Here is a 13,243-nt window from a genome sequence, read left to right as displayed (position 1 = left end):
TGTCGCTTTATCACTGTTTGTCAGTTTAGTAAAAAATTAAAGAGACAAAACTATGAATCAGCATGGATAATTATCGTATAATTATCATAATTACTATTAAAGAATAGTTAATTTGATAATTTTGAACCCTGGTAAATAAGCACATTAATTTGCGGCATACCTCGAGTACGTCAGTCGCTATGCACAGACGTGTTAGCGATGCAATAACCCGAGGTTACATAGAACGCGACTTAACCGAACCACTCGCGTCTTTACGCGATACGGATCATAAGGGTCTCTACAAGTTACTTTTACGGTATGAAAATGAAGCTATATATAGCAGGGTCATGTGAATTGATGTAATAATTTGTTCACATAATAAGTAAACCCTACTGTGAGAGTCCGCACGCATATGACTGGTGGGTAAATAAGACGAAGAAGAATTTTTCACTGACAAGGAGTTTCAGTTGACGCTTTTCAGGTGGGGTATGCGCTAGTGGTGTTCATGTAAAAAATATATCGATATTTTTTCCGATGTGATATATCGAAATGTTGTATCGATAATTTGCGAAATATATCGGTACAAAACATCGATATTTTCGATATATCGTAAATTATTCTAAAAGGTTAAAGGAAGAAAATTTTACTAAGAGTAAATAAGTAAAACCACCAGTTTTGACATAATTAACTAATGTATTTCTTATTCTTGTATTCTCAGTGGCTAGCCGCATACATACAACCGCCCACACAATAGGCAATATTATTATTGTCTACATTGTTGTGTGAGTGCGGCCAGCCAATGAGAATATAACCACTAGTAGTGGTCTACTACGTTACACTAACGGATGACCAGCGAATCAGCGTTCGAAGTGCGTTTCGTTTCTGCAAGTACAATTTTGAATTGTATACTTTCAACTTTGTACGATTTTTCATGTATCGGATAAAATACTAATCAATACTGAATGATACGGTAATATCGGAATGATTCGATATATCGAGGGCTTATATCGATATTTTTTTGAATATCGTGCACTCCTAGTATGCGCGCAATCTTGTTCAGTCTTTTAGTAAATCGTAGAATATTTTAGGCAAGCCGGTTTGAAAAGACGAATATACGCGATTAAGGTCCGAGAAAAAATAGTTTCCTTTCCTATACACATTTGGAAGCTACTCTTTAGTAGCAGTAGAGCTCCTTGTGAAAGAGTTCATCTAGGGAAGTACTGCTACCTTACCTTTTTCTGCCGCCAAGCAGTAACATGTGCATTACTGTGTTCTGATTTTGAAAGGTAAGGGTGCTGGTGAAATTACACGCACACGAGACTTCCGTCAACTTACGTCTCAGAGTGACGGTCGCAGAGGCAGGGTCCCTTAGATCTTTGCGATTTAAAGCTCTGAGTGGCACTGCAACTGTTACGGACAGGCGTGTAGCTTACCATCAGGCGCACGACTTGTTCGTCTCGTCAGTTGATATTATTAAAAATAAAAGTTATTGTAAAACTCGTGTCAGGATCATGGGGCATTATATCCTATTATAAAACGCTTACAGTGTATTTTAGGCTCTGTTGGGCTTTATTAGACTCGTATTTAGTAATATTGTGATGAGTGTATGTCGACTCAGTGGCGCCGCCCTCGCAGAGACACGATGTAACTGTTGTGGTGGCGAGACTCAATAGATACTCGTGAACAGCAAGTGCGCGCCAGAATTCCCTCGAGTGTGCCAGCGCGCTGTGCTGTGCACTGTGGATGTATTATGCAGCTACAGACAAAACGAATTATGATTTGTTTAATTAGCAATAATTACCTTAAAGCTTGAAATATATTGTTTGTTTAGACGCAAGAAGCAGATGGTGGGCATCTTCCCGCTAGCTACGATGGGTGGTCCACTTGTCGCTCCTGTCTCGAGTCTACTAAAGGCTGTACCGCCGCCGCCCTTGCCCAGGTGCGTATTTTTTAAACACTTCACCCATTGTATAATAAGTTAGGGCAACTTCCGCCTGGGGGCCTACTACAACCTCTTAAAGCAATATTACTTTAACCTTACATTGACTTTTCGTACCATGACGCGCTTAAAGTAATCATAATATAATGTTAAAAGTGTAATAACGAAATGAAACTATTTTTCCGGATTTAAATCGCGCATATTCCTTTACAGGTTTAACGGTCACGGTTGATTGACCGAAACGTTGATTTGTTTGAAAAAAAAAAAATACGCGATTTAAGTCCGGAAATCGCGAAAACTTTAGATCTCGATACTGTAATGTTTTATTGGCAGCTTTGTGACTATTCACTGAATTCGTACTATGACGCGACTTCGGCATTAAAATAATATTGTACTTATGTCAAATTCAGCAATTTTAAAGTAGTTACTCAGACGCAGTGGAAACAATATTAATTTCGAATTTTTTGTTTAAATATTTATTTGTGATGATTAAAAGTTAAGTTTAAATTATTTATGTACTTATATCTCTTCAATATTTTGTATATTTTTTTATTTAATAGTACGTGGTAAATAATTTCTATAATTAGAAAGACGCAATGTTCATTTTGTAAAATTATGATAGTGTCAACTGCTAGACACTAGATTATAATTCCTAATTCACATCGTTACAATCGAGGCTCAGCTTGTTTTATTTATTTTTCTTCATGAAGATGAGAAACGATAATTAAAAATTTCATTCTGATGAATGAGAACGAAGTGGGCTCTTAGTACACACCCATTTCGGTTCACACTTACGGACCGAGTGTGGTTAAAACCAGCCATCAGGCTGTGAAAAAGGAAGAAAACCCAGAGACTAAGTATAATAATATTACGCCGTATACCCATACCAATTACCTGGGCTTAACCTTGGGAATTCCCTGTTCCTATTATGAGTAACACACCAAACCACTTAGACCAGACCCAATTTAGGAAAGTTCTTTTCCCAAATTGATTTTACCTGAAATCGAACCAGGACCCCGATTCAGAACTCTTCGATATTTTAACCGAATCACGCGACTGGATATCGTTCTCGAATCGAAGGGCGCTTTCCGAGCTATTCCGTTCGAATTCGGATACGACATCGTTATCCAACAGCGTCTACGGAGTTAGTCGGTGAAATAGATTATAAGAAAAATGAAAATCCTTTTATATACATTTTTAAGACTTTTAAAGGCCTCAAATATAGGAATGCATTAGTCTAGCATTAAAATAAATTAATAAAATTGAACAAAATCCACACTTTATTCTAATAAATACGAGTTTTCCATAGTACATTCTTGCTTTGTAAACTATAGGACGTTCGGTAACTTTCATTCGATACCTGTGTTCTAAATAACGTTCGTAGCCTTTGCCGGCCGAGAAGTTCGAGTAATCGTACGGGTGTGAAGTAATTTCGGTTCGGTTTCGAATATGGCAGTTTGATGTTCGACAACTGAGTTATCGTAAGGTTCTGAATCCTTGGTACGATAGTGTCTTTAAGTTTTGTATGAAATGTATTTTTATTTCTATAAATTAGTGTAACTCGAGCTTCATGCTGAGTGTATTTACAGTGAAATGAGATGTCTTCTGTCCAGGATGTTTCGTACGGGCCGCGGCGGCGTCTCCCCAGTGGGGGGGCCCCACGACCCGCTCAACCCGGACGTGCCTGAGTTCGTCCCCATGACGCAAAAGCAGCCTAATTACAGAGGTGAGTCTAGGTCACATACTAGTCACTGTATCTTGCGCTTATGGCCATTAGTAATATTTTTTTTTAATTCTATTATCGCACCCCTGTACTATACAGGGTGATAATAATTTATTTATTTATTATATGAACAACAAAACAGATAGCAATCAAATTACATTGATACAAATTAAATATTATACAACAAAGCTCTGTACTAGATTGTAACCCTACTTATGTTGATATATCATTTTAAAGTAGCATAAAAGGCCTACTGTTCAATTTGCTGATAAATTACTTATTTACTTAATACTAAAGCGTCAAGGGAATGGGTGAAAATCTATACTAGTGCAAGTTGCATTACTACTCGTTTAAATACTATGGATCTTGGATCAAAAATGTCCAAATCGATGATATAGATAGATATTTTATTTGAGAGGTAAAGAGAATTAATCTCACCGTGAAGAACCTTATGCAAGTATGTGAGGTCCTGTTTCTGACGGCGAACACGTAAGGAGGTCACTTTAAATTCGTCAAGTATCTCACTGTAGCCAACATAAAATGGGATGATATTATTTGATACCCAAAGAAATAATTTGTCTATTGTAAATGTGCACTTTTTTAAATAAATGATATTTTTTTATATTTGATATGTATATTAATTGTTTCATCTATGTTAGTTGATCTACGGATAAATTATGAATGTACTGCATTCAAGTTAACACTATTAGTATGTTTAAGCATTCTAAATTAATATTTGGTATTCAATAATAATATTAGATCCTCGTTTTTTGTCATTGCTCTTTTCTTTTAACGATTGATGACATTTATTAGGATATCTTTTGATATTGATTTCCTAATAAATCTTGGTTGTGCTCTCGATTCAGTAGGTTAAGTTAGTATATGAAAAAGCAGCCAGCTACAAGCTTGCTTGCGTTTCCGGACATGTCTCAGGTCAAAATTAATATAACATTAGTATTCAAATATATCAACATTTACTTAGTTATAAAAATAAGTATCTAAATTTAATTTTTAATGCTCATTTGTTTTAGTTTTGAGGCCTAACATTAAACTATCAAAGTTCATTTATACAAATCAAACATATTTGTACGCGGAAAACATTTAACGTTTAATATCATGTTAAAATAACTGTTTTTCGAGTCTCCTGATAAAGTTGACTTTTTGACTTGTACCTCTTTTCACTAGAGCCACAGATACAACTAAACTATGAGACAAATCTAAATATAAGACATCGACAAATGACTGTTACCAGACAATTACGGATTACTATTCCATAACCGACCAGCAACATGACAATTTCTATTGCAAGATAAGCCATTCCTTGCACTTTCGTTTAAAAGTATAAAAAGACTCAACCGTCAATTACCATGAAAGAAAATAAATTTCTTGATAATTTTGACCCCTTATAAATAATAAGCAAAGAAATTTTCTTTAAATCCTTCCCTGCATACCTCGAGTACGTCTGTCGCTATGCACAGACGTGTTAGCGATGCAATAACCCGAGGTTACATAGAACGCGACTTAACCGAACCACTCGCGTCTTTACGCGATACGGATCATAAATGTCTCTACAAGATAGTTTTACGATATAAAGAAGAAGCAATTTCTGAAAGAGTAATTTTAATGATTTTATGATTTGTTAAAATAATAACTAAGGTATTTGTGACTTTCCTTTGTAACCATCTCACCGCAGCCGCTACCTTTACAGGAATCACAAATGTCGCAGATGTCGCTTTTCGATCAAATGCGTTTATTGAGATTTTTTGGGAAATTACTACACTAGTTTTAGTTATGATTATGAATACAAAGTTCGAACACGCAGAAAAATTATCGTCGACCCGGTGGGACTTGAAACCACGTCCATGCTGGATCGTAGGAATGCTCTAACCATCTGACCCACGGGCCCAGTTACCGTGTCTCGGATGGTTGCGAGTTACGGAGCAATGCGAGTTATTACACAAAAAATCCCAATTAATAACTAAGATAATTCGTTGAAAATTACTTTCATCATCTATCCATATACGACGATCCGTGCTCGAGTGGCTTGGGCCACTTGATTTGGCTTGGCTTGGGTTTTCATGGGGTCGCCATTTCTTAGGTCCCGGGTTGGATCCCCGGCTGGGTCAATGTAGAAAAAACTAACTTACTAGCCGGGGCTAATAGCTGTGAAGGTATCTAACTAGGTGACGAAATACTTACATTTCTCATAGATGGCGCTGCGGCTAAAAAGTCGTTAAAAACCCAAGCACAAAGACATAACAACAAGCACATAGAAAAATTCGTGAGGTCCGTTGGTTCGTTCCGTGGCTTAGTTGGTACAGCGTCTGGCACGGTATGCTAGAAGATGTCGGTTCGAATATGGCCGGATCGTAGGATAGTTTCTGAGTGTTCAATCTTTGTATTAATCATTATAACAAACTAGTGGAGTAATATATAAGAAATAATTGAATATCAATTCAATTCAATGATAAAACTGATTTTTCTATATTATCTCGTGTCTGGGTGATTGTGGTACCGTCGTTGTTTCCGATTTCAATAACACAAGTGCTATGGCTACTTACTTTGGCAACAGAGCAACATTTTGTGATGTTGTCTAATATAAATAAAGAATATTGAATATGTTGTTTCAGAGTCCAGCGACAAATCTAAGCTGGAGCACAGGGGCTCTGGCGTCAGTCCGGGCTCTGAGCGGAGTGACACTGATATCTGGACAGAGGTAAGATTGCGGGTTTTGACAGTGATAGTCAAGTTAGAATGCACCTTGTCTGCTATTAGGACACTCCTGGGCTTGTGCGCGGAGTCTTTTCGAATCATTCTCGTTCTAGTTACGATTTTTATTTATCACACGCGTAAACTGAAAGATGACGTCGGTGATAAAAAAAATTATATTTGATAGACTTTTTTTTCCATCATAGGCCCGCACTAGGGAAACCCTGTGTCGCGGGTGCCATGGACACACACATAGACAACCACAAATTACACCCAAACTCACGAGAGAAATAAATGTAAACCATACAAACATTTCTCCCGGCCCGGGAATCGAACCTGGGACCTCTGCGTGGCAGTCCGGCATGGTAACCGTTCGGCCACGGAGGCAGTTATTGTATATTACACCACTTGTATATTATACCATGTAAAATTTAGCTTGCTTGGAGTAACACATGTCAAATTTCATGAACCAGTGATGGGACATAATCAGTGTGATCGAGGATCAGATGTAATCAAGAAGACAAATCAAATGTGTAAAAATCTACAAAAATGGCTTTTGGGAATGGAAATTGTTCAAAAAAATGACAGAAATTATTTTTACAACGCCAAAGAATTTCGTTTAATAAAGAACAATGACCATTTTGGACTCGCAATTTTTTTTAGTCTCGACCAGTTGGAAATTTATATCCATCTAAATATACGATACACTTGTCATTATTTCTTCAACGTTGAGATAATTATGAACGAAAATTACAATAATTGTGACACCGATAAGTAACGATCTTATATCCGTAAGTCTTCTTTAACTTGAACTTGACTCTCAACTCAAGAAAATTCAAGTTAAAGTTAATGAGACTTCAAATTAAATGACAAAATCTAAGTTATGTTACGTTCGAAAATAAATGCTAACAACGATTAAATTTTTATAAATTATTTTTAGAGATTCGTGTCTTTTTTGCACCATTTTTACCTCATTCGTCTGTCGTTGTGAATACTTATTTTAGTATAATGTTTAACTCTGTGCTACAAAGTAACACCTCAAAAGGAAAATGTTGCTTAAATCAACTTTCCCTAACTAAAAAATATTAATCCAGTGTAATCAGAAACTATATACAAGTACAAATGAAACCCTGTGTCTACGATTGAAGATCTTCAACTTTAGCTGCTCCAGGACTGTATGGAATTTGGACATTGTTCTTTATAAGTTTGTTGTGCATATTATGTCAAAAATAAATATTTTATTGTAAAATAAGTTTGATTGTTTTCGGTATGCAGTACTCATTAGTACTTAACCATAGCTTATGCAAATAAATACAATTTCAAATAATTTATTTCCAGGTGAAACGTCGCACCAAAGCAGGATCCCGCGAACGTAGCGCAGCCCCTCCCGGTGCAGAGCTGCCAGCTGCCGAAGACGAGCAGCGCGAAGAACTTCACTTTCAGCTGGACGAGGAGCTAGATCTGCCGCCGCCCAGACATAACACCTTCACTGACGCCTGGTATGTACTTATAGTCCGTTTCCATGAATATGATTATATGCATATGGTTACGATCTAATAAACTGCAAAGTAACAGTAGAGGTCCTTGTGAAAGAGTTCATCCAGGGAAGCACTGCCACCTTAGTTCACTACTGTGTTCTGGTTTTGAAGGGTAATTCATTTTGTATGAAAAAAAATTTATGATATTTCACCGACTTCGGCTGTTCCTATCTTTTTCGTCCCATACAATGAAGTGATCCCTTCACGAAACTGAGTCGATTACCACTAAAAAAAGTTTATCAATTTTATTCATTGTTATGGACAACTCGGGCTTGTGCAAAATTTGTCTATGCCGAAATTGTTTTCACAAAAAAGACTAAGACAGTTTACTTGTATCTTCTATGGTTTCGGATATCCCCAAACTGTCCCGTTTTAATAAACACTATATTTAATTTGATCTTAAAATTTACTTTGAATGCCTAATTAGAGCCTTATTTTCTTTAAACGCTCTGTAATAAAATAGTTATTTTTGATACAAGTGCGGAAAGTTAGTCATTATTCACGAGTCTCGAGGCTTCGTCTTCTTCTTCGTCACGACACAAGTGAATATGACAAATCCGCACGTGTATCAAACGACTTTTTTTAATACATTTGCAAAAAAAGTACATTGAAAGTAAAATAAAACAGTATTTAAAAAAAACTCATTTTATTTATTTTATATATTAAACTAACAGGTCCGACGAAGAATCAGACGTAGAGTTCACGGACCGCGATGTGGGCCGGCTGCTGATCGTAACGCAGACCACGGCCCGTCCGCCCAAGCACGACGGCCACGACCGCCAAGGGGACTGGGCCACCAGAACCAAGATCACGCAGGACCTGGAGCAGGTAACAGCGCCCACCACATTCGCAGCGGCTATAACATTGTGTAGAACGATTGAGAACCTTTTTAGTACCGCTTTTTCATTTTCTTTTTATTTATTGGCGGTGTCTTTTTAAGATTTCGGTAGCGTCAGTTTTGTAAAAGGATAAGAAATGTTGCGATTGGTAAACTAAAGAGTAATGTGGACATTCCCTTCTACACATGTATTATTTTGTCGGGGGTGGTGCAAATTAGCGTATATAATAGTATTGGTAACGCGTATCTACACTAAACCAGATTTCACAGGAGAGGGATTTAACGTTATTACTTTGTTATTTAAATGGCTGCGACTTACATTTTTGCACAGTAAGCATTTATTTATGTCGTCTACGGACTGATAACAATAGCTTCCCGTATATCACTCTAATTTGGTTGCCACGACATTTGAGCGAATTTGATTAGGCCACTAAATTACCGAAATGGAGACGCATAATCAAATGCTAATTACGCGTAATTGCACTATCTCCGACGATATATATTGCCACTGAATCGAATTATGTAGTTTTCGTCAAGTATTTGTCGAAAACTACATTTGTATTAAGTACAAACAAATTCCAGCGCTGCAAGCAACTGCAAAAACTTTAATGAAACTTATTAATGAGAATTGTCAGGATGTATAAAAAAATTCCAAAACAAACTCACACTATGTACGCGCAGTGCTGGTACAAACTCAAAATTCATTGTTGAAAATAGTACCGTACGTATTTAGATAAAATTCAAAAGAAGGATGGCGATATCCCGTGTATTTTGTGACCCAGTGTTTGACGATGACGTGCTATAGGGAGACCTATCTATACTTGTGATTCATTATCAAAGCATCAAGAAAGGTAATTGAGTACCTACAGCCTGTGGAAGCTGAGGTTATAAAGTTGATATAATTTATATTTACAACATTGTCTTGTATTGTATTTGGCTTCAGATGTTTTAAAACAACAAGTTTTCGGTTTGTTCCCAAAAATAATAAAGAACTTCCCGAATATATCCAAATCTGCCAAACTCTACCACATTTAATATTAATTTATCATGTTCTGCAGCAATAAAAATGAATAAAAATTAAATCTGCTCAAATGGAACAAGTCTGCCACAAATGGTCACACTGTTCTCAATATAAATATGACATTGACATTAGCAAGAGGTCGCTTGTCAAAACGTTCCTTTGCAACTTTCATTATCTCTCATTTAAATATTGTCTAAATATTTTTGCCACATTGTGTTTTTTTATTGGCTTTATGTCATTATTGTTTAATTGATTATTTCATTAGGTATTTTATAGCTTTAATGTTTTATGTGTGCACTATAAAATAACCAATACTTCAAGTAGGTAAACATTCTATCATGCTTAAAATTTAACGTACGTACAAAAACGTTACCTAATCTATGGTCGAACTGAAACAATTGCGTTGTGTTCTTGCATCTATTCTAAAACACATTGTTTTGCAATTTCTTTATTCCCGTCTTCTAAAAATATACAAAAATATATTAATAACTAGGCATAAACTAAAATGTAAAATTCTACTAGCAAAGTTCATGAACGGCACTTCGTTGATTTTGGGTCAGCTTTCGCCATCGTTCTTTGCAGTGACAATTTCTTTAACCTAATGTAAAGTGTAATGTTGTGCAGGTCATCACAGACGGACTAAGACGCTATGAAGAGGACTTATGGAACGATCAGTCATCGGTAAGTATTCTTTATTTGTAATAATGTGTAGACGCAGGAAATAAGACACAATCCCAGTATCTTTGTTTCCACGTTAGGACAAAACAATTATCATAACCTTAAAAACAAATATCGTGTAATAAAACAATGCCAACCTGTACGGTCTGTCTTTTTTGAAGATGGAGAAAAATGACAGTTTATTGTGTGAAAGTGATGCCCACTCGCAAGCAGCCAGTGATTACAGTCGATTAATATTCTATCAACTATCGACCGACTGTTGGTTACGCTTATACAATAATAGTAATATAATAATAATAATGCACACTCTCATATAGCCCCGCACTAGGGAAACCCTGTGGTCGCGGGTGCCACAGATACACACTCAAACAACGACAAATTACAACCAAACTTATGGGAATCGAACCTGGGACCTCTGCGTGGCAGACCAGTATGGTAAACCTACGACCACGGAGGCAGTTAAGTTATGCAATGTTTCATTTGAATCACCATCGGCACATTATTCGATCAACTGTTGGGCACGGGTGCTTTTAAATTGTAATTTTTTTTTAGTTCATACATACATTCGCTGTATTTAAATTGCGTCCATTAAAAATATACATATTTTAAAGTTTTTTGATTAAATTCAATATAGATAATCAAATGCGCCTTTTGTTAAAATATTTATGAATAAAAATTGATTTCGATACTATTGGGCTACTATAGATAGATACTAGTGGGCTAACTGTTAAAACAGAGGTTCCCAGACTTTTTTCTCATAGACCACTTTCAAAATTTAGGTGGTTCCGGTGGGCCCCCTGCAGCTACATTTATACCATATTCCACATCCATATTATTTTTTGTCACGCCAACGTAGACCCTCGTCGAGTCTCCCGCGGACCCCTGGGGGTCCACCTGGACCACTTTGGGAACTAAGGTGTTAAAATAAGACTTTGTTGACGAGTAGTGTATTTATTTAAAAAGATTTCATTACAAGATATTCTTTGGCTCCCCCCCCAGCTCTTAAATTTCTATCCTAAGGTTGCTTGTTAGAAATTGCTACTTAGCAATGAGGCCGCCTGTTGTACATTGGCTTACTATGTGTTGTTCACATTACTGTTCTGTGTTCTCGTTGTAATTTTAATGTGCAATGAAGAATATTTCATTCATTCAAGAATAAAGAAAGCGTAGCAATAACGCAACAAGGAATCATTAAAACGTACGTCATAATACTCACAATTCAGGCATTATTGGAAACTTTTTACCTTTTACAATCTATCGGTAAAACTGTCGATAACAACTATATGACAGTTTGAAATTTAATGAAAACTGACAATCCTGCTAATGTCATTTTACTCTGTCTTCAGAAGCGTCAGACTATAAATTAATAATCAGAATTTGAACCATTCCCTCATCTAATCTATTTTAAAAAACATTGTTTTTCTTAAATCATAGCTTCGTCTTCGCTTTTAAGATCTCTATGTAATTTGGTAATCTCAGTATCAGAGTACTATAAAACCGACCTCAAAAGTTCGTGGAATTATATCTATTTGCTAAGTTGTTGAATGCGCGAAACCGAATTCATCCCCTAGTTTGCCACTTTTAGAGGTGGAATATTTTCTTCAAATTTAAATGGGACCAATACCGAGGTATCTTCATTCAAAGAATCATCAAAATCGATTCACAAATGGCGACGTTATCGCGTAACATACACATAAAATAAAAACAGTTAAATTAAGATACTCCTTCTTTTTTTGAAGTCGGTTAACAAATGAAACATTTGTATGTTTTCTATTTTTGTAAACCATTGTTATAAATACGATATAACACAGATTAACAAATTGTATCTATGCATTTCTGCAGTCATACGGCAGCCAAACAACAACGACGTATAAGACCGTGTCTGTGATCAGCCGCGAGCAGTTCGAGGCAGCTGTACCCTCCGAGCGGCACCACAATCCTGTTGAACCACCACCTCCGCCACCCAGGCCTGTCAGGGTGAGTTTACCTTTATTATTTAGGACATGTGCAAAAAACTACATCTTTTGACGGGGTGTCGTTAGACGAAGAGAGAGCAAACCTAAATCGATTGTACTGTTTGTTGTTTGTTAGTAGCTACGGTTACTCCAAAGTTCAAAATAAAAGGTATGTAGGTATGATCAGACTAGTTGCCATATCACATTTTTTTACGGGAACTTACAAGTTTTACTGTAATAAATTATACAGTCAATTTAAAAGTAAATATACAGTCAGATCAAATGTAAATATACAGTCAAATTAAAAATAAATATACAATAAAATTTGAATTTTATCAAAACTGGAGCTGAGTAGCGCTCATATTACTGCTTGGCGACAGAAATAGGGGTGATGGCAACATTTTCCTGGACAAGGAACTCTGTCACAAGGAACGCTGCTACTATGAAAATGTACTCCATTTAATACCGCGGCAATGTCAATTGATTAAAATCTTGTTGGTTGTTTGACCAAGCTGGGTTTTCCGGTACGATCTTTGGGGGCTGCCTATGCTCAACAGTGAACGAACGAAAACGTGAGATTTTATATGTGTACTTAGTTAAATATTTTAATATATATCAACAGCAGATGGAAGAACAACAACAGCCTGGCGGCAGTAAGGCGAAGCGACCACGACGCACTGCGCGATTCTACGCCGCGAATAAAGACCCGCACGCTACTGATGTTAGGTGAGTTTTATTTTATACTTTTTAAGATTTTTTAAGTCCTGTTATACTTTGTCTAACTAATTATTTTACTTTCAACATAAGTATGTAGAAGTGCCACAGTTATTGACATAGCCGCTAAGAAAACTGTTACTAACCAA

General features: G+C 36.4%; 1 protein-coding gene across 7 annotated transcripts in view; it reads left to right on the top strand.

Moving 5' to 3' along the window:
* The window catches only part of LOC113234457 (la-related protein 1), a 156,928-nt gene that overhangs the window by 128,700 nt on the left and 14,985 nt on the right, over positions 1-13,243 (top strand). For 5 of the 7 annotated variants that reach the window (XM_026469770.1, XM_026469767.1, XM_026469766.1 and 2 more), the window contains 8 exons: positions 1,811-1,918; positions 3,532-3,644; positions 6,272-6,357; positions 7,689-7,849; positions 8,563-8,716; positions 10,372-10,428; positions 12,268-12,402; positions 13,003-13,106. In XM_026469770.1, the coding sequence (XP_026325555.1) occupies positions 1,811-1,918; positions 3,532-3,644; positions 6,272-6,357; positions 7,689-7,849; positions 8,563-8,716; positions 10,372-10,428; positions 12,268-12,402; positions 13,003-13,106 (918 nt within the window). The remainder of the gene's footprint in view (positions 1-1,810; positions 1,919-3,531; positions 3,645-6,271; positions 6,358-7,688; positions 7,850-8,562; positions 8,717-10,371; positions 10,429-12,267; positions 12,403-13,002; positions 13,107-13,243) is intronic. The other 2 variants (XM_026469769.1, XM_026469768.1) reach the window with 1 other exon arrangement.

The sequence above is a fragment of the Hyposmocoma kahamanoa genome, unplaced genomic scaffold (genome assembly GCF_003589595.1).
Source record: "Hyposmocoma kahamanoa isolate Upper Pololo Valley unplaced genomic scaffold, ASM358959v1 84, whole genome shotgun sequence".
NCBI classification, from domain to species: domain Eukaryota; kingdom Metazoa; phylum Arthropoda; class Insecta; order Lepidoptera; family Cosmopterigidae; genus Hyposmocoma; species Hyposmocoma kahamanoa.
This window is presented reverse-complemented; position numbering and strand designations above follow the sequence as displayed.